The sequence below is a fragment of the Furipterus horrens genome, unplaced genomic scaffold (genome assembly GCF_987537825.1).
Source record: "Furipterus horrens unplaced genomic scaffold, mFurHor1.1.pri manual_scaffold_8, whole genome shotgun sequence".
Lineage (NCBI taxonomy): Eukaryota > Metazoa > Chordata > Mammalia > Chiroptera > Furipteridae > Furipterus > Furipterus horrens.
Window position 1 is genome coordinate 27,032,877 of NW_028327178.1, and position 25,457 is coordinate 27,058,333.

General features: G+C 54.0%; 1 protein-coding gene across 50 annotated transcripts in view; it reads left to right on the top strand.

Annotated features, from left to right (window-relative positions):
- Nucleotides 1-25,457, top strand: part of CELF4 (CUGBP Elav-like family member 4) — a 292,526-nt gene that overhangs the window by 260,102 nt on the left and 6,967 nt on the right. For 4 of the 50 annotated variants that reach the window (XM_090285577.1, XM_090285585.1, XM_090285583.1 and 1 more), the window contains exons 4-13: nt 3,044-3,172; nt 3,529-3,608; nt 4,016-4,159; nt 5,249-5,396; nt 7,081-7,230; nt 11,003-11,068; nt 11,992-12,075; nt 16,630-16,713; nt 21,304-21,379; nt 21,796-21,967. In XM_090285577.1, coding sequence (XP_090141703.1) covers nt 3,044-3,172; nt 3,529-3,608; nt 4,016-4,159; nt 5,249-5,396; nt 7,081-7,230; nt 11,003-11,068; nt 11,992-12,075; nt 16,630-16,713; nt 21,304-21,379; nt 21,796-21,967 — 1,133 coding nt within the window. Of the gene's footprint in view, nt 1-3,043; nt 3,173-3,528; nt 3,609-4,015; nt 4,160-5,248; nt 5,397-7,080; nt 7,231-11,002; nt 11,069-11,991; nt 12,076-16,629; nt 16,774-21,303; nt 21,380-21,795; nt 21,968-25,457 lie in introns of all 50 variants that reach the window. The other 46 variants (XM_090285579.1, XM_090285586.1, XM_090285591.1 and 43 more) reach the window with 26 other exon arrangements.

Genomic DNA, 25,457 nt, shown 5'->3' on the forward strand with positions numbered 1-25,457 from the left:
GTTGTAATTTCCCTGGGGAAATCCAGCCAGGCAGAAAGAGGGAAGACTGGCCCCCTTTGCATTTGGAAAGTTTTCAGGGAGGGTGGGTTCAAGCCTAGAACTGAGAACTGCATAGTAAAGGGAGATTTCAGGGGAGGGGAAGAAGGAATTAGAGGGAAAAAATCTCTAGCAAACGGGAAGTGGCTGGATAGAAAGGCACGTGTGGATGAATTTTAATGCAATCAGAAGCTGTCATAATGATAATAAAGGAATATATTCAGACATCAGGAGAGAAGGCACGGGGCTGCAGTCCCAGCATCTAAATGAGGCTCAGGCTGAGGATGGGCCTTCTGTTCCCTTCCTTTTTCCTTCCCCAGGGAACAATTTGTAAGCCTGGGGGCCTGATATTAGCAGGGGGCAGTTTTTTTACTTCTTTGTCTTTTCTGGACTGGAGCCTTTAAAAGGCACTGGGGGTAGGGGTAGGAGTGGGAGAGCCCTGTTCTGGGCCTGGAGAGGAGTTTTAAATACCCCACTAAAGGCTTTAAAACCTCCCAGTTCACTTCCTGCTGTAGTTGCTTCTGAGGGTTAAACATAAGCCCTCCCACTTTCTCTCTGTCTCTGCCTTCTTTTTCTGCTTGTCTTTTCTCTCTGCTCTTTTTGTTTCACGTTCATTTCACTCTGTCCGTCTTTACCATTCCCCCTCCCTCTCTGCTTCTAACCCGGTCTCCTGCTATCCCTCTTCAGCTTCACCCCTTTCCACCGTCTCTCTTTCTCATAGTTGCCAGTCTTTGCTCCCCAAGCCCAGAGCCTAAAGTTGGGGAACCCTGGAGATGAGGCAGGGGTGTGCCCAGCCCTGCAAAGAACCAAGAAGCCTTACTGAGCAGCCCAGAGTGGGGCAGGTGGCAGGGTCAGGCCTCCAGGCCCAGAGCTTTGGCGGAAGCCTGCCAGGCTCCACACTGGTGTACCCTGACCCACGACTAGTACAGGAACTGGCAATGATGTCCTACAGGGCATGGGAGGAGTTGGAACCCAGGGCCACTTCATCACTGATAACTTGCCCAGTGCTGAGTGCTCTGGGTGAGAGATACCCCAGGGCAGCAATGAGGGCTTCCTGAAGAGGAAGACTCTGGGGGGGGGCTTGCGAAGGTGTGCAAGGGCCTAGAGGTTTCCTCCGCTTTGCTCCAGACACCAGGACAGCCCTTTAGCTCTATGTGAGCTCTCCTGGCAATGTGGACGAGGGGGACTCTCCGGGGCAGGAGGTACCAACCGCCCTGAATGCGGAGGGACCTGGTCCCAGAGTGCCCCTGCCTTCAGAGAAAACTGTAAACTCATGACCGATCAAAGCTTTTTGCAGGGGGTGCATTTCTGCAGCCTTGGCTGTGTGTGCCGCTCATTCACTACTCAGCAAACACCTAGTGAGCGCCTGCTGCATGCTGTCAACACAGGGTCCCAGTTCCAGCTCCTGCGGCTGCACAACATCTTAGCCCCAAAGTGAGGGGTGTAATACAACCGTTTATTATGCTCATGGATTCTGTGGGTGAGGAACTCAGACAGGGCTCAGCCTGGAAGGCCTGTCTCTGCTCCAGGATGACTGGACCTCAGCTGGAAAGTTCAAAGGCTGGGGGCTGGCATTATCTGAGGACTCATTCACATCCATAGCTGGTGGTTGATGTTGGCTGTCAGCTGGGGGCCTGGGTTCCTTGCTGTGTGCACTGATGGTGTGGGCCACTCTGGTGTTCTTCGCAGCGTAACGTCTGGCTTCTACAGGGAAAGCATCCCCCCGAAAGAGAACCAAATGGAAGCTGATCCCTTTTATGACCTAGACTTGGAAGTCAGCTGGCATCACTCCTGTTCTTGATTGGTTAGAGCAGTCACAAGCCCCACCCAGATTCAAGGGAAGGGACCATAGGCCCCCACCTCTCAACAGGAGGCATGAAGTCACATGGAAATAACAACTTGTGAGGTGGGAAATCTTTTTGAAGTCACAGTTGGTACAGAGCCATACAACCCAATGTGGTCTCTGTCAGCCTGAGCACATAGCTGAGTTATGTCAGTAAACCACTTGGTACTCAACACAAGCAAGGGGGAAGCTGTGGAGGGATCCCAGTCCTCAGGAACAAGCTCTCCAGAAGTGCCCACGGTTGAATTTTGCAGCATGAAAAAATAGGAAGGCCTGGACCAAGGAGCTAAAAATCTGTGTGATAGAAAGGAGATGCATCCCTGAGAATGGCATAGAGCACTCACTCATTCCTTAACTCTGTCCTGAGGGCCTACTATGTACCAGGTACTGCTACTCCGGTAGAAGCCTGATCTCCTCTTCAGGGAGTATACTAAGGGAAAGGGGGCGGGGAGGGGAGTCAGTGGCAGGGAGCTAGACAGAAACCAATTCACAGGCAAATAATTGTCCTTCGAAATTCAGGCCATGAGAGTGAAGGGCTGAGACCGAGAATAAAGGGGAGGTGGAAGGTGTGGCCTTGATGAGGAAGCAGCATTTAAACTGAGACCTAGAAGAAGAGAAGAAGTCAGCCTTGTTATGTGGAGGGTGTTCCAGGCAGAGGAATGGCATATGCAAAGGCCCTGTGGCAGACTTGCTTGTGTGTTAATTCTGGGATCTGTGGCTGAAGGTGGATGAGGAAGATAGCTTTTGTCTAAGGAGGGAAGAAGGGATTGAAGGGCTGCATGAATGACCCTTGTGCCGGACCAATGGCCTCACTCCCTCACTTTGTGGCCTGCCCTTTAGGCAGGAGGGGGCAGAGTTGCTGCAATCCAGCTCCCCCTTTACCCAACCCCTCCCTCCTGCACCTCCCCCTCCAGCTATGCCTACCCTCTCCCCTTCTGCCTTCACCCAGTCGTCCTTGCCCCGCTAGCTGTGCCCAACCCCAGCCCCACCCTCTCCCTGCTACCCCTCTCCCCCTCCGGTCCTGAGCCCTCCCCCACGCTTCTGCCCAGCTTCTCCCTCTCTCCTGAACCCTTCTCCTCCGGCTGGCCCAGCCCTGTTCCCGGGCCCGCCCCCGACGCCGCCTGGCCCCCCGGCCCGGGTAAGCATCTCCTAATTTTGTTCCAGAAGATAGAAAACTCTTTGTGGGCATGCTCAACAAGCAGCAGTCTGAGGACGACGTGCGCCGCCTCTTCGAGGCCTTCGGGAACATTGAAGAGTGTACCATCCTGCGCGGGCCCGACGGCAACAGCAAGGGTGAGTGGGGGTCGGAGCAAGACAGGGCGGGGCAGGGCGGGGGGGGGGGGGGCGGGCCGGCCCCTGGCCTATGCCTGGGTGAGGACGTGGAGTTCTGAGATGCCAGGGGCTGGCCAGACGGGCAAGCCAGGGAGGGATGCTTGGAAGGGACGAGGTGGTACAAGGTCTTTCTCTGTGTGTTTAATGGTGTTTCTTTTTCTCTCGGTCTTTATATCACACCCATTCTGGTTTCTTCTTGGATGCACCCTGTCCCCTGGGCCCTTCCAGTTCCCTGCCTGTCAGTCCTCCCATTTCTCAGCCCTTCCTCTGGGGCCTCAGGTCCTGACTTAGCTTCTCCTGTCCTCCCTCCCTCCCAGGGTGTGCCTTTGTGAAGTACTCCTCCCACGCTGAGGCGCAAGCTGCCATCAATGCCCTGCACGGCAGCCAGACCATGCCGGTGAGTGCGGCCACCCCTGGACAGCGGCAGGACGACACCCCTGCCCAACCCAGAGCACCCACAGGGCCCCTGCCTGCCCTCGCACCCAATCCATACAGCTCGAAACATGTGCTGCGCTCACTATGAGATAGGAAGGCCTTACCATTATTCCCGTTTCCCAGACAAGAACCCTGAGGCCCAGAGATGTAAGGAACTGGCACGTGGTCTCCCAGATAGAAAATGCCTGCAATTGTGTTCAAGACCCCAGACCCTTCGGCGTACACCAGTGCCTGTACACCCCCGCCCCCGCCCCAGCCCACAGTAGTGCCTCCTGGAGAGGGGAGGGCTTAGGTCAGGGGCATGGACAGCTGGACAGCTGGGAGCAAGCAGCTAGGGCAGGTGGGCCTCACGTGCAGTCCCGGCTGCAGGGAGCCTCATCCAGTCTGGTGGTCAAGTTTGCCGACACTGACAAGGAGCGCACGATGCGACGAATGCAGCAGATGGCTGGCCAGATGGGCATGTTCAACCCCATGGCCATCCCGTTTGGGGCCTACGGCGCCTACGCACAGGCAGTAAGTCGGGGCCTAGATGGGGGTGGGGGTGGGGGTGTGGGCAATGATCTCCACCTACCTCTGCTCAGAGCCCCAGAGCAGGGGCACCTAACTTTACTGAGGGGAGCCCTGTCCCCGGCCAAAGAATACAGCTCTAGCCCTGGGGAGTGAGGAGTGGTCCGGGATGAACAGAGGAAGTAGATGGAATTGAGAGAAGTCTGGTTCAATCCAGAGAGGCTGCCAGAAAGAGGTGGTTTGAAGTCCTGGTTCTTAAGGGGAAGAGATGGAGAGAAGGCTTCTAGGCAGGGCAGCATGGTGGGTTACCCTGAATGCTCCCCTGCTGGTCAAATTCTAAGAAGCACCAAATGGAGGGGGGGAGAGAGATTCAAGTATTTGGCTATCACCTCCCCAGCCCTGCCCCGACTCATGGAATGGTGTGCTCAGGCCTCTGGTCACTGCTGGCAGGGGCCCTGTGAGGTTACACAAAGCCCAGGGCACCAATTCTTCTGCTGCATGCCCCTGGCTCACCAACTTCAGTCTTCTACCTTGGGGCCCTCCCTGCCAGCATCTCTCCTAAGCTGCCTCTCAGGCTTGTAGCCACAACCCCCACATGGGTGGCACTGAGGGAGTCCAGGTTCTGGTTCTAACAATGCAAGCTCACCTCCTCACTCCTTTGCAGTGTTCAAATTTGTCAGTTTTACCAACCTCCCCAGCCTCCACTCACCTTTGTAAGAACATTTGGCCAGAAATCCATACTGAGGTCATTCTACAGAGGCTCATCCAACATGTCTCTAGAGCTTTGGGTGTCACATCTCCATGAATGACAGGCCTTCACAGGGCTGAACAACATCCATGGGGCCAGTCCCTTCCCCCGCCCTTTACAACAACTTTAGAATCTCCAAGATTCTACCATTACTTTGGAATAGTTACCTCTTAGGGAGTGGTGTCTAATAGCCATTGAGAACTAGTGCAGGAATTGGGGAGACATCAGGGTTCTCTGGGAGGTGGGGTTCAGGGCCCAGAAGGCTGGCGTCCAGAAGCTGAGCCCCCTGGTGGGGAGGGCTGCCCCCCCGGAAGTGCATGATATTTTTTCCACTCCCTCTGCCCCAGCTGATGCAGCAGCAGGCGGCACTAATGGCATCAGTCGCGCAGGGTGGCTACCTGAACCCCATGGCTGCCTTCGCCGCCGCTCAGATGCAGCAGATGGCAGCCCTCAACATGAACGGCTTGGCAGCCGCACCCATGACCCCAACCTCAGGTGAGCCAGCAGCTACCATCACAAGACCATCCTGTGGCAAACAGTACATGGTGTCTGGGCCCAAGCAGGCCTCATCTGCTGGCAGTTTGTCTCAAAAATGTTCTAACCCATGGGGACCCAAGGGAAGAGGAGATGTGGGCCCACAAAGTCCATGGTATGATTTCAGGGGGGTGGGAATTTCACTCAAATTGTTTTGGAAAGAAATTGGCATGAACACATCTCCCTTTGAGGGTCTGAGGTGGGAAGAGCCCTGCCCATCTTGTGGCCTTGTTTGGTCCTTGGCCCAAGCATAGAAGGAGCTGATTTTCAAATTTCCCTTTAACTCAGCATAGACTCACTGGCTTTTCCCAAGAGAACTACACAACAAGCAAGAGAGAACCACAGAGTTATTAAAGGACAGGGGGTTGGAAACAGCCCACTCACAAAGTGTGTTTTTAATTGAATCTTGGCTATTAGTCCATTCAGTGATTCTTAACTCGGGCAATAATTTTATGCCTCTCCCCAACCTGGGGATCTCTGGCAGTGTCCTGAGACCTTTTTGGTTGTCACAACTTGGGGAAGGGGGTGACAATCTAAACTAGTAGGTAGAGGCCAGAGATGCTGCTAAAATCCAACAATGCAAAGAACAGCCCCCACAACAAGGAAATGTCTGACCACAAATGTCAATAGTGTCAGAGTTGAATAAACCCTGGCTAGTTCCAAGGACTGGCCCTACAACCCAGGCTTTCACTCACCAGGCTTCCTTGGTACTCTGCACCTAGATCATAGCAGCAGCCTTCTTTACATCCAGGAGCTATTCTTTTCCCATATAAAATCCATGAAAACTGTGCCATGTCTAGGCCCAACTTGAGCACTTCCCCAACTTAGGGACACTCCTGAGCCCAGGCCAGGCTCAGGTTCTCACCCACAGAGAGACCCTGCTTCCTACATGAAGAGGAAGGCCCTTTCCGTCTTTGAGGTCTCGGAATAATCACTGTACCAGCCACACCTGGGGTTCCACCCACCTGGCACAGAGAGGGCACAGTGTATTGTCATCCCATCCCAACTTTTCCCTCACCATAATGAGCATCACCATTATCTCAACTGGGAGAGGCCAAGGTGTCAACTGTGGGTGAATAGGGCTGAGTCTGGACTCTGCAAAGTCCTCTCTCCCTCGTTGCAGGGGAGCTCCAGAATTAATACCTCCTCCATCCAAGTAGTAAAACTCCTTCCCGCAGAGGCATATCAGACCCTCAGTGATCCAGACGAGAGAGCAGAACCAGCAACTTAGAAGTCTGTTGATGGTTAAACAAGGACAAGCCCATCCTGACCTAGCTAGGGTGAGCAAGAACCACTGAAAAAGACTAAAAGATGGCGGCCAAGTATGACCCAAGTCAAGGTCACCGAGAAAGTCCATATGCTGTAGTTCTAAGGTTGATTGGTCAGTGATCAGGGAAGTCTTCACGGGGAAGGTGGGATTTGGACTCTGCCTTGAAGGATGAATACAGTTGGGATGAGTGAAACCACTCCATGCGTGGAGACAATCCAAGGCGTAACTCACAGATAGGATTGAGGTGGTGTGTGAGTGCCAAGCCTATGCCCAGGCCCTTGGAGCCAGGTGGTGGGGATCCTTGGGTTGGCCTTCCTCATTTTTTGTTCTGCTTGCCTTTCCTCCTCCTCCACCTCTCTCCACCACTGAAACCAGGTGGCAGCACCCCTCCGGGCATCACTGCACCAGCCGTGCCTAGCATCCCATCCCCCATTGGAGTGAATGGCTTCACTGGCCTCCCCCCGCAGGCTAATGGGCAACCTGCTGCAGAAGCTGTATTTGCCAATGGCATCCACCCCTACCCAGGTAAGCACATCTGGAAGCCCTTTGTTAACCATGCAGCACACATCTCATCCATTCTGTCCCTGCCCTTGCTGTTATAACAGGGAATGTGTGGCTCCTGCCCTCCATTTGTTCCTTGGTGGACCCCCAAATGTGATCAGGGAGAACAGCCTCTCCTACCTTCCCTCAGGGTACCTCTAGTGGGAGAGACCAAATTCTCATCTTTGGGGAAGTATGAGTCTCAGAGGTGAGAAAGAATTGCATTCCTGGGGCTCCTTCAGGGTAGAAAAAAAGGAATAGATGTAATTGTACAATCAGGTAAAGAGGCTAGTAACTGCAAATTAATTGAAAGTGAATTTGACCTATAAGAAGTAAGGGGATGGAAGCTAAAAGAATAATACTATTTTGTGTTAAGTAGAAAAGGGTTCTTTTGGGAATGCAGGGCAGATAAACAGGCTAATTTTATGGACAGTACATACCTACCTGTTCAGGTCCTTTGTGCACGCAAAACCATGGTCAGACCTCGGACAGAGGATCAGAACCTCGGACAGCTCCCAGGTCTCACTTTCATGAATTCTGGTACACAGAAGATCCCTGAGGCCCGTTTCTGATTAACTTTGTTCCTCTCAAACTTAGTATTTCTCCCACGGTGGGATTCTCCAGTTGACTTGAAGCAGCTTCTGTCTCTGTTCTTGAGGGTGGATAGAGCAGGAGAGCTGGGCCCGAAGCAAGGGACAGTAGACTAGCAAGGGGCAGTATATCAGAGATGTGAAGAGTGCTGTCCTTCTTCTTAGAGGGCGGATGACAAGGTTACAGAGCCTCCATAAGTACAAGGAAGTGCCCAATCTGTGCTGAATGAAAGGGGGGCCCCAGGAGGAGGGCAAGATGTAGGCCTATTATCTGGAAGGTCAAAGTCAAATCAGGAACACAATAGACATTGACAGAACGTTGAAACAATAAGCAGAATGTAGTGTGATCAAGAGTAAATGTTCTCCATCATGAGGTGCTAAAGGTTCAAGTGAAGGGAAAGCTTTGTAGGCTGAAGAAGCCCAAAGGAGCTGCCTTGACAGGTGGCTCAGGTTGGACTTTAACAATGGGTAGGGATTGGAGAGGATGGGATGAACAAGGAGTACATCTTGTGGAGCAGCTATCCTGGAGGCCCAGTGGGAGGAGGGGGGCCTGCCTGAAGGAGCCAGGGATGGTGAGAAGGTTGGCCCAACTAGAGCAAAGGAGATCAGCCTGGGGTGGATCGACAGTGGGGGGCAGAGTAACACTTCCTGCTCTGGTAGCCCTTCAGAACCCACTGTGTGGCTTTGTAAAACCACAGAAGCTCAGAGATTTTGATTTCAGTGTCTGGAGTGAGGCCCAGACATCCAGAGAATACAAAAGTTCCCACAGCAGCAGAGCACAAGGTCGCTGTGCTACAGCAAAACAGAAGAGAAGGCCCTGACTTTGGACCTGGAGTTGTTCTTGGTCTTGTCCTTGTGCTTACCCCTCAACTCACCTCTCAAGCAAAGAGAAGAAGCCAGGAAAGCTGGGAGAGAAGCATCAGATCCCAGAGGGTCTGGGGTGATGTTTCAGGATGAAGTCTCCAGGTTGGCCAGGGAGGCAGGGCAGGGGCTTGACAAGCTGGAGGCAGGGGGAGAGCCCACCAGTCTCAGGTTCCTGGGCTCCTCCTGCTTCAGGTTCATGGGCTGGGAGATACAGTCCCCAGCACATCTGGGTGGTTTCATTCACCCCGCCCCCCCACCTCCATGCCCACAAGCCCATCTGGAGCTGTGGATTTTGATGAACATGTTTGTTCCCCACCCCCACCAGCATCTGTGAGCTATATCCCTCATGGAATTTGGAAATGTTTCTTTCCCCTATTTGTAACAATCTGCCACATCACATAAACAATTCCCTGCCAGAGCAGTAGGGAGGGATGGAGGGAAGGAAAGGAGAAAAGTAGTACATTAAAAAAATTAATTTACCATCTTTAAATGCGGAGTTTGAAGCCGCTGTAATGAGCGAGATCCTTCAAAACGTTCACTCTTTGGCAGTTACTAATGAGGTCATTAGCAGAGAAGGAGAGAGGGGTCTCAGAAATGCGTTTCTCCACTTCCTAGCCCCAGGTGCCTTCTCTTTTCTCCCTTCTTGCTCATCAAGATCATCTTGGAAGCACACAGTGTGGCCTTTACTGCCACAGAACACCCCTGCAGGGGAGGCTTTATAAATGTTAAAGGCCATTCATTCTTCCCTTACCTCATAGCACTTGCTATAATCCTGGCACTGTGCGATGTGTTGTTGTTGGGGGGGGGGGGGGGTGACTATCATGTAAGTTGTGCAAGTTTTATTTCACACAGGACACCAAACTGTGTGCCCAGAGATGAGGCACCTTGCTTTGCTTTGCGTAAAGGCACTATGTGGGGGAGCAGCTGGAGAAACTAAGAGGACAAGCTGGCTGTGTGTTTCCCTCCAGAGAGCTGGAGCTGGTGGAGGGGTCAGGAGAGAGGAGCAGCAGGAGGGAGGAGAGGACACCCCATCAACTCCCCTACACCTCCTCAGCACTGTGCACTCCTGACCACAGTCACCACCATGGGGAAAAGAGAGGGGTAGGGATAGGACAGGGGCCTGCGTCCTGACCCACCTTCAGCTACTGCTCTGGCAGTGCCTTGGCCCAGCTCCCCTGCTGCAGCCCGCACTGTCTTTAAGGATCTCTGCTCCCCTGAGGCCCAGGTGCTATTGTTCTCATTGGGTGTTACTGAGGTTTGGAAATAAGAGCTCAGGAATGAAGTTTGGGAATTCTTGCTGGTCTCCAACTCCCTTAAGGTTGGCACTACCAGTTACCATAGTTTGGCTGGCGAAGGTCACCAGGCAGATACACCCAGATGGTTTTCTTTCTGCCTCCCTGTGTTATCCAGGTTGTCACCCATTTCCCTGGGCCTCCCAGGCCAGCCCACTCACACTGGCCATGGTCACCAAAGGCAGTGCCCACCATTGGTCCATGTACCAGGCTTCTGCCCAACCTTCTGAGGGTACAGCAGAGACCAAGTCTTTCCCCAATCCAGCTGCCCCCCATTTCTTGCCAAAGTTTCAGCATGAGGGTCCTCTTCTCACACAGGGCAGTAGACATCTAAGAGTCACAAATTCAGGCTGGAGGAGGGTCCTTGGTATGCTGGTTCTACTCCTCCCCTAGCTCCTGGGGCCAGTCTCGTTTGTGTGGCCAGTCCAGAGAATGGAAGCTTTCTTACCTTGTGCGAACTCCCTAAGACTAAAGAAGAGGCTCTCTCTGTTGGAGCAGGCATGAGTGGCCCGGCAGGACAGAGTGGCACGCAGAGGCCCCCTGTGCCTTTCCTTTTACCCAGCTGATTCTGCCCCTGACTTCTGCTGAGGATCGTGAGGATGAGGCCACCCTCCTGACAGCCCACCTTGCCCACTTTTCCACAGCACTTGTCCAGGGCCAAGTCCCTCACGCGTCCCCACTGAGCCCCTCATGGCTGATCCTCCTCCAGCGTCTCCTTCCCAGCTCCTCCCAGCCTTCTGCATAAAACATCCATCTCACCCTACCCCAGCCTGTAGGCCCCAGACAGGGTGGGCTACCTTCACCCTACTAAGGGCACTGGACTGGGGAAGAGGGAACCCCAGCAGGGTCCAGGCACTCAGGGTTCTGACCAGACGACTGCCCCAAGGCAGACACCACAGTGGCTGGGAAGGGCCAGCAATAAAGCCACAGTGTTATCTCCATCGGCGTGGTCGGGGAGGGGCTGGTTTGGGTGGGCATTACTGACTTCTGCTGCCTTGGCTCCCCCCGCAGCGCAGAGCCCCACCGCCGCGGACCCCCTGCAGCAGGCCTACGCTGGAGTGCAGCAGTATGCAGGTCGTTAGTATCCGCACATCCCCATGGCTCCCCCCAGCTTTGTTCATCTCCCCTCTCCAGGCCTGGGCTCAGCACTGTGTGGGAGGGGGAGGGGCAAGGGAGCGGTGGAGGGGGGAGGAGTGGGAGCTTTGGTGCAAGGAGGGAGGACTCTACTCCCAGAGACCCCTACTCCTGGCTGCCTCCCTCTCTGCAGGCCCCCCAGCATTCAGTCAGAATTTCCCAGAGGTGCCCTTGCAGTGGTGGGTGGTCAGAACTTCAGACAAGTTGGTGAGCCAGCTGAAACCTTGACCTTGCCATGCAGTTACTCATCTTTGAGGCCAGATTTCCTTTCCCCATGGGGCTGCCAGGCCAGTTTGTCCGGGAGCACAAAGCCACACAGCCCACCACAGTCCACCGTTGCTGGCCCTGGAGGCTTAGATACCTGGGTTTGAGGGAGGGAGAGACCCTGGAAGGGAAACAGTCTTATCCTTCCACCTCCCCCCACCCTTCGCCAGGATACACAGGAAGCAGGAGTTGGCCTGAGCAAGGATGACAGGGAACAAGGGAGGGTAGGCAGCCAGAGGGGGAAAAAGGAGGGGTGACAGAGGCAGCGCTGGGCCAAGTAGATGGCCTTGGGTCACTGAATGGGAACCGACTTGAGGAAGCCCAAGGCAAGCTGTCAGTCATGCTTCTCTCACTCCCACCCCTGGGCTGGGCGACACACTCAAACACCCATACACACACAAACATGCACACGCTTCTGACCTTCACTGTGCTGTTTCTCCCTGGCTCTTTTATCTTAAGTCGTTGACCTGGAATGCACTTTTTGTCTGGTCTGCTTTTACTGCTCAACACTGAAATCTCTCTTTCTTCCTGCCTCTCACCTTGTCTCTCTCCATGTCACTGTCACCGTGTCTTGCTCTTGCCTCTCCTCTGTGGCCCTCCAGCAGCCGCCTACCCTGCTGCCTATGGTCAGATAAGCCAGGCCTTTCCTCAACCACCTCCAATGATCCCCCAGCAACAGAGAGAAGGTGAGTCTGCAGGCCGGGCTCCCAGGCCCCTCCCCGCCCCCTTCTCTTCCCAAAGAAGCTCTCCTGGGCCTTTGGCTGGGTGTTTGGTTGGAAAGATGACCGTGCCTGTGTGTCGTGTTGAGGGTGGGGGAAGATGGCAGGATTATGAGTTGCGGCGCTCTCCAATCCAAGCATGGTGGTGGGCTTCTGGTGGGCAGCTCTGCAAACCCCAGTGGTGGGACCCTGGATGACTTGGAGTCCAAGAATCCCCTCTTCCCCAGCAGAGAGGAAGGGAAGTAGTAATGCTCATGGCTGGGCATGGGGGAAGTAGGGAGACCAGTTCATAATGGACAGAGTTGTACACTCTGGGTGACCAGGAAAGCCAGGTAGAGCTCCCAGAGCAGGAATCCATGGGCAGGGAGGATATGGGGGTGTCCCAGTGCAGGCCTAGTTGCAGAAGAAGATCCTGGAAAGCTAGTTCTAGAGTTCCTGATGTGAACAGGGTGGGCCTGGCAAGGCCAGTGGGCCCAGGGAGGCTGGGACTCATAAAGACCCCTCAGTGTCCTCCCATTCCAGAGCTTAGAGACCTTTAGGAGCTGGATAAACAAGCCTGATCTCGGGGATTCCATGGGCTTGCAAGGGTTCACTAACAAGTCCCTGTCCTCCCCATCCCCATGAAAAGGGTCACCTGCCAGCAAAGCCATCACACCTGCCCCAGTAGCCTACGTGGCCAGGGGGTTCCACTGGTCTCCGAATGGCTGACACAGAGGCCTGGCAGCAGGTCGTCCTGGAGCTGTGGGATATAGGTTAGTCCTGGGAAGGACCCTGGAGGTCTGCTGGTCCAACCCCCTTTGGTCAGACAGGCTCTGAACAGGCCCCAGAGCCTGAACAGCAGAGAGCCTGGGCTTGGAAGCAAACTCACTTGGTCTGACTTCCAACTCAGCCAAAGTTTCCCATCTCAGCCTTGTTGTCCTGCATAGTGAAGCCCCCAGCCCATGCCTGAATGACACATCTGGGCCACCATTGGTGAAGTGGGGGTGAGGAATGGTCCATCAGCCCCACCTCTGCCAGGGGGTCTCCTCACTGGGCTGTCGCCCTAAAGTCTGCCCTGCCCCTGCCCTCCTCTCACCACTCCAAGCCTTGCAGTGCCACATCAGTCAGATCTGAGCCCCAAGGGGTGGTGTCCAGCAGTCCCAGCGTTGCCTGTTCCAGACCCAGAACAGAGAGCTACTACTTTTGTGACTGCACTGCCTTCAGGCTGACCCACTCCCACGCTATAGTCAGCACCCTGCATCTCTCTGGTCTGTGGGCTCAGAGGTCTCTAAACTGCACCCTGCCCCCAACACACACACAGCTGCAGGTCAGCGTTGCTCTGACCAACACACACGACAGCCCCTACCACTGGCCTTAAATGCAGGCCCCCCCATCTGTTCCCTGCCCCGCCCCTCACCTCACACTGTGTACCACCCTACACAGCTAGCTCTGCACTCCTTCTCATACTGTCTCTATCTCTGAGCAGCTTCCGTTACCCACCCACATGCCTTGTTCCTTAGACCAGACCCTGTGTGGTCATTCACCACTGTAGCCACCCCTCTGGCAGAGGGATCTACCACTATAGTGCCCATTCTCCCTGAATGTGGTGCACAGGATGAGCGACCCTGGGGAACAGGGCACGGGGAGGGGTGAGATGTGAACCCATATACCTACAGAATCATGCTAAGCTCATGGTGCTGGGTGTGGGGGTGTCATGAAGGCTTCTGAGGTCTTCAGTATGCAGAGATGGGAAGACAGGAATTCCAGGTGGGGGAACAGTAGGTGCAAAGCCAGGGGTGTTGCAAAGGATGAGATGAACCAGAAGACGTGGGGGAGAGAGGCTGAGGGTGGGCTGGAGCCAGACCACAGCTGTGTCCAGTGTTGCATGAGGGAGGCACAGATGAAAAAGACAGTCATGTTCCTCCAGCCGTGGCCTCTCCACACATCATGGCCACTTCCCCGTGTGTAATGCCATTGAAATACCAGGAAACACTGATTGCTGGGGAGGACTTTCCTTCCAACTCCTTGTCTTTGAGCTGAGTCTGAAAACCATCAGATGCCTGGATGCCCAGAGGCTGTCTGCCCCACAGACAGGCTGTGGTTACCCTCAGGGTCGGCTCCATCGTTGGCTCTGCCAGGGGGCGCTGGATGGCCAGGGGTAGTCACTTTCTGCCTCTGGAGCTCCATTTCACCATTTCTCAGAAGGCTGGGTTGGACCAGATTGACCTCCAAAGGTTATAGATCCATGAATGAGGGACTAACATGAGGTCTCGGGGCAGCTGGAGTAAGACAATGTGTAGGGTCCCTGTTGAGGGGGGTGGGGCAGAAGACCGGTGGGGCTCAGCCACACGCTGTGCTGACAGAACTCAATCTACAGGCCTTGCCCTCAGAGGCTCCTTGTCTCTGTAAAGACAACAGATATAACATCCACATAAAGCAGCTCATGGAACTTGAACTTGGAGCGTGGGCCCCAAGTTCAAGGCAGGTGTGTCAGCATGGGGTGGAGTAGGGAGGGAAGCTCTGAAGAATGGGGTGGTTAGAGGAGAGAAGGCATGTACTGGGGGTTGAGGTGGGGGTGGGGTGGGTGGTGGATAGGAGGACAGGAGAAGGCAAATGCCCCTGCCCCTAGAGAGCGCACCATTTGTCCAGAGAGAAAACCTACCAGAAAAAGAGAAAGCCTCAGACTGAAGAGTATGGAGTATGGACTCAGGGATCACTGAAAGGGAGAGGGTGTGGGGAGTATCTGGGTGGGGGGCCTAGAGGAGGTGTGGCTTAGATTAGGCCTTCAAACTGGTTCCTGCCCCAAGGGGACTCACATCTAGCTGGGGACCATCAAGGGACACATTCATAGAGCATGAACTAGTAAACACATGTAGTTAGAGGGGATGGGCTAGGAGAGGGTCACCAGAGTTTGGGGGATCCAGTACCAGGGACCCCTGGAAGTGGGTGAGGGAGCATGCTTGCGCCGGTTCTGGTTCTGAATGCGCCGTCAGCTGGCAGTTTGTCTGGGCGACCACAGTCTGGGGGGGGTGAGGGTGGGGACAAGGACCAAGGAGGTCCATGGCTCAGAGGGGTGCTTTGGTGGTTAGAGGACTCTTTGGAGGGAGGAAGGAGGAAGGTAGGAGGAGAGAGGAAAGGAAGAGAAGAGCAGAGAGACTCTAGAGTGATCTCTTTGCTCCGGGACTGGCCTATCTGGCAGCCATACCCTTCCCAGAGAACCATGACAGTCGGTTCTGGCCACGAAAGCCACATATCAGACCAGGTCGGTGCCTTACAGCCTTCACTTTTGAGCTCATGCTTAGTTCCCACCAGCCTCTGATCATAACCTCAGCTCTTACACAACTCTGACAAATGAAGCTATTCCTTTGCATGTCCTTCATGGGTTAGAAACTATTGAAATGACCACACTTTAAAAGGTTAACTCATATGTAGCATACTATATTTAAGATGGCAGGAAACAGAAGAAGTATCTTAAAGAAATTTCCATTTCAAAGATTTAAAATTGAGCATTTGGGTTATTTAAAAAGAAAAATGTAAATCTTTAGCTATCTGGAAATGTCAGGAATCCAAAGACCTCAACTATGTTCATAGTTTCTGGGGCATTGAGATTTATGACAGATAGGCAGAGAGAGAGGAAAGCACAGACTGTGGAGGCAGATGGCCTGGGTCTATATCCTGGCTCCACCCCCTACTAGCTGTGTGACTTCTGTCAGGTGACTTAACCTCTCTGGGCCTCAGTTTCCTCATCTGTGAAGTGGAGTTGACAAGCTGTAGAAGTGGCAGGGCTGTTGTTATTGTAACGAAATGGGGAGCCTTTCATGTAATGAAGCTCATGGGTGCCCTGGCTAATTGTGGAGCCTTCCTGTGAAGACAAGCAAGCCCAGTGGAAGAGGCAGGATAAATCTTGATTTCTGCCTTGAAGACCAGGGCTGGGTTTGAGGTTTAAGGCAGGGGAAGGAAGGGCCGTTAGGAACTAGATGAGAAGGAGTGGCTGCAGGCCAAGGAGGAGGACGGGCTGCGCTGCCACCCATGGGTGCAGGAGGTGAAGTGAAGCTTCTCACCTACCCGGACCAGCACCACTCACATGGCTGCCCCAAGCCAATTCCCTCTGTCCTCCCCTGAGCAGGACTGCACGGGGAAGGGAGGCCAGCATGTCCTCTCAGGTCTCCCTACCTTTGCCTCTCCTCAGCACCTGATTTCCACTGCTGATCAGGCCTCGAGTTTGCCCCTTTTACTCATCACTTCTGCTCCTGGAGCCCAGAGTTACCAGCCAGGCACCCTGTTACAGATCCATTTTGCAGAAAAGGTGACTGAGGCACAGAGAGGTTCAGTGACTTGTGCAAGCACAGAGCAGAGACCAGAGCTCAGTTCGTGGGCTCAGCAGCCCCCACTCTTCTTGGATCTTGGATGAGACCCCCCTCCCTAACCTTGCCCCCACCCCTCCCTGCTGCCGCTGCCTAACTCGCTCACCTCTCCTCTGTCTCTCTCTTCCCCCACCCCGCCATCCCTCCTCCCCCGCCCCACCCCCTCCCCTCACCGCAGGGCCCGAGGGCTGTAACCTGTTCATCTACCATCTGCCCCAGGAGTTTGGGGACGCTGAGCTGATGCAGATGTTCCTCCCTTTCGGTAATGTCATCTCCTCGAAAGTGTTTGTGGATCGGGCGACTAACCAAAGTAAATGCTTTGGTGGGTAAAGATAACAAACCAACTAGCTTCACCTAGGACAGGGCGGTGCTCGCACCAATTTACCGGTGTCCAACTGCTTTTAACCTGCTCCTTCACGCAGCTCTCCACCCCCAGGTGCTCCCTGGGCCCAGCCTCCAGCCATCACCTCTCACTCTTCTCTTTCACTTTTGGCTTCTTGGCTTTCCCTGCTCACTCCTTGCCAAGCTCCCCATCACCCCATCTCCCCCTTCCCAGTTCAAGAGACAGGTTCCCCTCCCTGCTCCAAGTCCTAATTCTCACCCACTGAGAAGAGGGAGGAGCCACCTTGGGCAAGGGTGGGAGGGGGCAGCATGTAGCCCCTCTCCTCTCATCATCACAATGGCCCCTGGGTGAAAGCTGGGCGTGATCCTTGGGGAAGGGCCCTGCCCAGCAGAGGCCCCTCCCCTGCCTTCCCCTTGGCTCCCTCTGTCCATCTCTGTGTCCTGCCCCCAGCCCCCTTCTCTGTTTACCCTGCTCTTTGCTTCCCTCCTGCCATCCAATGAACTCTCCTTCCCCCACCCGCCTCTCTCAGGCCACCAGAGCCACACTGTTGAAGAGCCAGGAAGACAAAGATGGTCCCTGCCCTCAGGAAGCCTCAGATCTTAGCTTAGATGAAAATCACACCTACTCAACAGCAGTGAAATCTGCAAGGCACCAACAATGGAGTAATGAGAAGGGCAGGTGGATCTCAATAAAGCAAGGAATGGACAAGGGCCCGGGGCTGGGTGGAGATAAGTTGAGGTCAGTGAGTGGGGAAGCTGGAGGTTTTGGACAGAAAGGAGGGTTCAGGGGAGACCATCCGCGAGGGAGGGTCCGTGCTGGGGAGGGTTTTGATAGTTCAGATGAGGATGCTTCATGTGGAAGATGGTGGGAGGTCCTGGAGCTGATAGCAATAGAGTGAAGGTACAGCTTTCACGAAATTTTCCTGAAGGCAGGGTGTTAAGTGGGGTTGGGAAAACTTGGAGGATTTGGAGTGTGGTTGTCAGGTAAAATATAGGAGGCCCAGTTATATTGGAATTTCAGATGAACAATGGATCCATTTTTAGTATAAGTATGTCCCGAATGTTACAGTCAATATGGCCTATGTGATATTCGGGATATACTTCTGCTAAACAAGTGTTCACTGTTTATCTGAAATTCCAATTTAACTGGGCCTCCTGTGTTTTGATTTGCTTCACACTGGAAGTCCCACTTCCTCCCCACAGCTCTCCCCTCCATTCCTCCTTAGTCTCTCTCTCACCTCCTCTTCCACCTCCATCTGCCCTTCCTTCTGGGCCAGAGCCACTCATAGATTCACCAACGACTGCGGAGTCCAGTCCCCAGAGAGCTGCCGCTGGAACCAAAGCTGAGTCTGCCAGAAGCTCAGTACCTGCAGGCTGACCCCCAGATTCTGGGGCTTCAAGGACAGAATAGGAGCCTGTGTTGGCCAGGGAGCCCAGGTCACAGCTTGGGGGTGGGGGAGGGGAGATGGTATAAGAATATAGAAGCATCAGGAAGAGGATGTTGAGGAAATTCCAGTTTGGAGACCAACTTGGCAGAACCATAAGGGCTTGAGGTCTGAGAGTGTGTTTGACAGAGCAGTCAAGATCTTTGCTCCCTTGTCCCTTCCCCTGGAAATCTGGGGCACTTCGATAGCGTGGAGTTGCCTCAGTAGCTCATTTCTCTTTCAGTATTGGGGAAACAAAGCCAAAGTAAAAGACAGGATAGCGCCCCCGCCCTGTGTGACCAGTATTTCTTCTGACAAAGTACAATTACGTTTGTAAAAACAACAAACTGGAGATCTTTGCATTTGCTCTTTAAGTAAGCCTTAGATGTTACATAAATCAAAGAAAACTGCTAAGAGCCCACAAAGGGCTGGGCACCTGGGATAGAACAGGCTTGGTCTCTAGCCATATCCTTGGTGCATTTGTGCTGTCCCTGGCTGCCCCTGAGGTCAGAGAAACCCAGATTTTCAAAGGCATTTCCTTAGAGTCTGCCCAAACACTGCCCTCGCCATTAGCCCATTTAAATTCTCCAGGAGAAAGGCTTTACCTTGCTTTAAACAAAACAAAACAAAACAAAAAACTTCTGGTTCTACATCTACCCTGGTTCCTTTCTCTCTTCCTGAACAAGCTTCTAGCGCTAAATATCCACCTGCCTTGAAAAAGAACAGCCTCCCACCATGTTTGCCTGGCCCAGTGGTTCCTCATTGAGCCTCTTGGGTTCTGGTTTGCATCTGAGCCTTTTGCAACTTTTGTGTGAGAACCAGCTCCGGCACTCACTCATGGGCAAGGCATTTCACTCTCTGAGCCTCATGGGGGCTTTAGCAGTCAGCCCTCAAGGATGCTCTCAGGTTATATAAGATGGTATGTGTGAAGGCCTTGGCCAGAGTGGACCCTCAAGAAGTGCTAGATCTCTCTAAATTCCCCCAAAGAAGGTCCTATGTTCAGTGAATCCCTCAAAGGACCCACTCACTTTTTATGTGCATAAACGGAATCTTCCAGAGGCTTTTGTGAGCATATGTGCAGCAAAAATTGTTGCTAAGTTGAAAGAAGGCACCAAGAGGGCCTCCTACCTGCAAGCTTCCCATGGCCTGGGAGGTAGGAACTTTCTCAATGGTGGGAGGAGTGGGGAAGGGACTCTGGGGAAGGAAGACAGTACCATGGGAGATGGCACTCGGCCCTGCCAGTCAGGGGCAAGCTCCCCACCCAGATTGCGAGCCAGTTAACAAAATTGGTTGAGGAAGAAAGGTTCCCTCGAGCCTGGAGTCCTTCCAACCCCTGGGCCTCTGGAGACTCTAGATTCTTCCACGAAGTCTGGCCTTCCCTCCTTCAGGATCCCTCTGCCCCTTCTTCCCCTCTCAGTTGCTGTCCCTCCCTTTCACCACAGCACCTCCAGCCCCTTTTAGCTTTCTCCTGTCTCCTCCCCAGCAAAACAGCCACCGAGTGCAGGTAGCAAGGTAGTCAGAGCTGGTGGTGCTGGTGGGCCAGAGGGGGAGGGAGGGTTGTAGCCTGTCACCCACAGTGAGGCTAGCTTGTCCCCGCAGGGAGGGAGACATTATTTCAACCATTCTCCTTAATTGGAGGGAGAGCAAGGCAACAACAGACACACAATTCACACATTTGAAAACTGCTCCGCTCCGCTAACAGCGTGACTAGCCATCAGACATCAAGGTTGGTGGGGAGGAGATGGGCCAGGAGGGGATGAGAGGAGAAGGTGGGAGGATTATTCACACTAATCTTCAACTATGGATAATCCTAAATCTCTCCTATCTACTTTGGCTTATGGATTTATACAGATGTTGCTTATGTTGCTTTGGGACCGGCTCTGACCAGTTCCATCTGAGCTCACATGCTCTTGAGTGCCCTCACATGCACATACACACACCCTCCCCCATCTTTGATGGTGCATTGCTGCAAGAGCAAATATAAGCAAATGCAGGAAGGACACAAGAGGAAGAGAAAAGGAGCCACATGGGGAAAGTGTCTAGGACAAGGTAAAAGGGAGAAACAGCCAACATGGGAGAGAGTAAGGGAGGTACCAGGGACAGTTCACCAAGAAGACAGCTTCTACTTCAGTGTGTCAATACATCTACCCCTTATATATCTAATGCTATTCGGGAACAAGCACCCCAAATGAGACTGGTTTGCAAAAAGGCCTGGGAACTTTGCCAAGCTTAGTTTCATATATTTTGCGAGAAGATTTTAAAGGAGAAATAAATAAAAGGCAGATTTTAAAGGAGAAAAGGCCTCCAAGTCAAATAAATTCCAGGAAATACTAGGTTAAACAAAGAGATAAAGTTTTATTTATTGGAGAAGCTGGGGGTGGAGGGGGTGAGAGGGGGATGTTTTTGTTTGTTAATGTGCCTTGAACTGTCCCAAGGGGGCCTGGCTATAAACCTTCCTGACCACAGAAACCCCTTTCTCAAAGAGCACCTATTAGGGCCATTCTGGGAAATGCTGATGTAACTTGTCTCCAAGGAGATGCATTCAAAGTTTCAAAAAGGTGAATTCTAAACGGACTTTGGGAACCTGATCCATCTGAATCTGGGAACTTGGTGGTTCTGTATCCCGTCCTGGAATGTTGGGAGGGAGGAATGAAGGGGTGAAAAAAAAAAAAAAACTTCTGCAGGCTCTCTACTGATTTTTTACTAACAGTGTCCATTTGTACTATTATTGTTACAATACTATTATTATTGTTATGAGTGGTTCACGGGGGACGCATTAATTGGTGTGTGCTTAGTCCAGGGCAACAGCACCTGCTCCCCGGGCTTGGAATTTTACTAAATGAAAGGGAGATGCCGACAGCTCCTGGGTAGGAGGTGGTGGGTTAACGCGAGTCGGTCTGGATTGAACCCCAGTGCCCGCCAGGAGCCCGGCAGGGGACAGCCTCGGCCAGGACCGGAAGGGGGGGTGGAGGGGCCGCGAGGACTGCCAGCCTCTGCCTTCCCCTGTGGCCGGGCGGCACTCGCGAAGGTGAAGTTTTCTCCGTGGTGCCTCCCTCCCTCCCCCTCGCACTCCTCTCTCTCCCCAGGCCGGCACCCTGTGCCCTCCCGCTGCCAGGCCCCCTCCTGTCAGGGAGGACAGTGTCCAATAAACTCCACCCTCAGGTGTGTCCGCCCTCTCCCACCGCAGGAGAGGGCTGAGGTGCCGGGGCCGGCCGGGGTGGGGGGCGGGCGCCCGTCCGAGCCCCTCCGCGCCGCGGGCTCCCCGCTCGGGGGAGAGGGCGCTGCTCGGAGCCGAGGTGCAGCTGGGGAGTCCCGGCCGGGCCCCGCGGGTCGGCGAGGCTGGAAGCCTCGGAAGCGCCCACCCCGGGAGGGGCCCGGGGCAGCGGGCTGGAGGGGGTGGGGGTGAGGCCGGCCGGGGGCGGGGCCCCGGGGGAGGAGTTTCGAGCCCCGGCCCTGCCTGGAGGCGGGCGGGAGCGCAGGGAGGGGCCGCCATCGGCCCCCGACCTTCTCCCCACCTACCCCTCGCGGCCCGGGCGGCCCAGTGGAAACCCAGGCCCTCGTCCCTCGTGTCTCGCCAGGCTTCGTGAGCTTCGACAACCCGGCCAGCGCGCAGACCGCCATCCAGGCCATGAACGGCTTCCAGATCGGCATGAAGAGGCTCAAAGTGCAGCTGAAGCGGCCCAAAGACGCCAATCGCCCGTACTGAGCGCCGGCGGGAGTGTCCCCCGGGGGAGACCAGGACTCGCACAGGTAACCGGGGCCGGCCGGGGCGCGGGGACGGAGGTTCGGGAGGGGACACCGGACGGACCCGCCGCCTCCCCGACCTCCGTGGGCTGGACCCTCGGTGCTTGTGCCTTGGACCCGCTGCGCCCGTCTCCATCTGTCCTCGCCTGGTGCCTAGGGGGCAGGCGCAGAGCTGTGGTCATCCCGGGAGAAATGGGCAGGCCGTCCCCTGCCGCAGATCCAAAAGGAGCAGGAGGGAACCGTTCTGAGAAGGTGGGGCGAGCCATGGGCCTGCGCTCCAGGTCCACACTGGCCATCCTGTTCGCCAGATGGCAAGCTCAGGGCTGGGAGAGTTTGGGGGCGGCAGAATAGGCCCTGTGGGGGGATGTAGCGCTCTGCTGGGGCCTTGTCCCAGGATCCCTGTTTCTCCCTTTCCCAGCCCTCCTGCTTGGAGGGCTGGTGGCCTTTAGACACTTGATCCCCTCACCCCTCCAATTCCTCATAGCTCAGTCTGGAGATGAGGGAGAGGACTTTTCAAAGGGAAATTTACCAAAACAACAAAACTGGGTAGGACAGAAGCTGAGCACGGTGAAGGTGTAGCACTGGGGCCACTTACCAGGCCTGCTTTACAGAGGCCATGGCAATAGACAGTTGTCATCTCTTCTGCTCAGTCTGGGTCCTGCCTTGCAGCTGGACTTCCAGGCCACCTGTTTCCCTGGGGGAAGAGGCTTCCTGGAGAAGTGGGGAGAGGGGAAGTTGTGCCAGGACATTAGAAGTCCACCTTCAGCCTGATTTCCCCCATTGCTGTGAGCTCCTGCAGGGACAGCTCACTCTCAGGCCAGAGACGGGCTGCCCAGCCCTCTGTGCCTCTGTTCCTTCTGTGTACTGTGCACTAGGCACAGTCAGGTACTGGGGACTCAGCCCTCAGTAAGACTGATAAGAATCCTTGTCCTAAGTGGGTGGGGGGAGAGAGAGAGAAAACAATGACATATGATCAAAGAGTAAATTATACAGGGCATCAGAATTGTTGGTTACAGTTAAATCAGGTAGTCATGTCAGACCTTGTTGAGAAAGTGACATTCAAGCAAAGATGTCAAGAAGTGAAGCAGGGACCCATGTCCGAGTCTGGAGGAGTGCCTCTTCCATCTGAGGGGACGGCCAGTGTGAAGGCTGCTAGGTGAGGGCAGAGTGGTGTGTTTAAGGAGCAGTAGGAGGCCAAGGTGGCTGGAGGGGAGTAATTACAGGGGCAGGTTAGAAAGGAGACCCCAGAGGTGAGGAGGGCCACCTCATGGAGGATCCACAGGACTGGGGGACAGGGGGCCACTGGAGAACTTTGAATGGAGAATGATGTTATTAACGTGCATTTTAGCAGGGCCACTGGCTGCTGTGTTAACAGACTGCAGGGCCCAAAGCAGAGGTCTAAAGCATGGACCACTCAGTCCAGCTGACAGCAGTTGATGTGGTATGAGGGAGTCCAGTTTTAGACGTATTTGGAAGACAGAGCCAAGGATGCTGTTTGTAATGAATTAGGGGTTGGTGTGAGAGAAAGAGGAGCTAGGGATGACACCTGGCTTTTGGCCCAAGTGCCTGAAAGAGCAGAGTTGTCATGCCTGGAAATAAAGAGGGGTTAGGAGACAAATCAGTACGTGAGAGTTAAACATTTAAGTGGAGATTCAGAGCCTGGAGCCTGGAGGTCTGCAGTTTCCCATTCTCCCCTCAAATGCCACCTCTGCCAGCAGCACACTCTTCATCCAGCCAGGAGCAGCTGCCAGTGCTCAGCTTCTATCGCAGAGGGTGGCTGAGCCTCTACCCTCTGCAAGGCAGGAAAACCAAACCCACTTCTCTTGTCTCCTGAGTTCCCACCCCCTGACCATCTCTGGCTTGTGCGAAGCCACAGATACTCATGTTCATTCAGAGTGTGGGCACCTTCCTGGGCCAGGCACTGGGCTCAGTGCTGGGTCACCATACTGCCCACAAGGAGGCCCTGGCTCTGTGCACACACAGACATCAGGAGGCAGCCAGCAGATGGGTGCATGTCCATAGGAGGGGAGGGGCGGCTAGTGAAAGCAGCCCTTTCTAGATCTAAGGCATGACCTGGGCCAAGGTGCTTCCACTCTTGGGCTTCCACTTCTTTTACTGATGAAAACGAGGTGCTGGAGTCATCAGAGGCTTTCTAAAGAGGGGGTGTGTTCCAGGGTAATGCCCTGAGATTGCAAGGGGCTCCGGGGCTCTCTATAAGCATTCTGTTTTAGCCTCCTAGACCTCGAGACAACTAAACACCAAGAAAGAATAGGACCTTTCAGTTGGGGAAATTCCCAGCTGAAAATAATAGGAAAGCAGATTTGTTGTTTGGGACATGAGGTAGGAAGTGGCCTTCAAGGTAGAACCAGCTGATAGTCATACTTGGGATCGGGACTTGAGAGGAGTAGTTTAAACAGCAGAGTGGGTTATTTTCCCAGAAAATACAAAGGCCAGAAAGATGAGAATTGTAGACTTTCCCACAGTTCTTATCACGCAGGAGACACAGTTCCTGTAGGTAATAACTAACTGTAGGATATAAGAGCTGCAACTGCCTATCATGTACGTAGTGTTCTTGGTCCCATTTTATAGAGAGATTATGTCACCTTCCCATCAGCTACTTCAAGTAAAGAGAATGATAAGCCCCGACTGCTGTCATCACCCCAACCCCTCACCATAGATAGTCCTGAATATCAGAGGGGACATGTCAAGACATCCCACTTCTTGGGGGTCGGCCATCCAACTACCTCCTCCCTATTAACTCTATAATAAACTTGACCTTTAATTTCCATGTAGATGGCATTTAAACATGGTGCTTTCAGGCTTCCCACTCTGAGACAGTTAGAGGCTGTAACAGAAAGAGGGCGCTAAGATAAGGGCTTGGGGATTCCAGTGGGAAGTGACCACCGTGTAGTAGCCAGCAAGGGAGGAAACAGCATGCAAAAGCAGCTAAAACCTGCACAATTTTACAGGTTAGTGAAAGGGGATATTGACAAATGATAAATCCCAGGTGCTTAGAACAACAGGGCTAGCCTGAGCAGGGACTGAGGGACGAGCTGTCACTAGGAGCAAGGAGGTGACAAGGACAGGGATCTCAGGGCCAGGGTTGGCCACTGCAGTGGTAAACATGGAAGGTGCAACAGGCCTGGTGGCCAAGGCCAAGTCAGAATGAGAATGTGACAGGCCTGGGGAAGGAGGGGTGCAGCTGTGGGGGGCGTGGGCAGGCTTTGGTTCCGAAAGGTGAGGTTTCCATGGATGGAATTAGGGTTGGTCTCCTGAGAGTGTAGCTCTCCTTCCCCTTTGGGTTCCCGGCCTTCCTGCTGCCCCTGCATCTCTGGTTGCTTGGGCTCTTTATCTTATGATAAGATGGGAGTTTCTCCAAAAAATCTTTACCAGGAATCTAAGAGGAAGGTAACAGAGACAGGAAAAATGGGCAAAATTGTGGACATGGCCAGGTCTACAGCCATCAGCCAGAACACCCAGGTCCCTGTCCCACCCC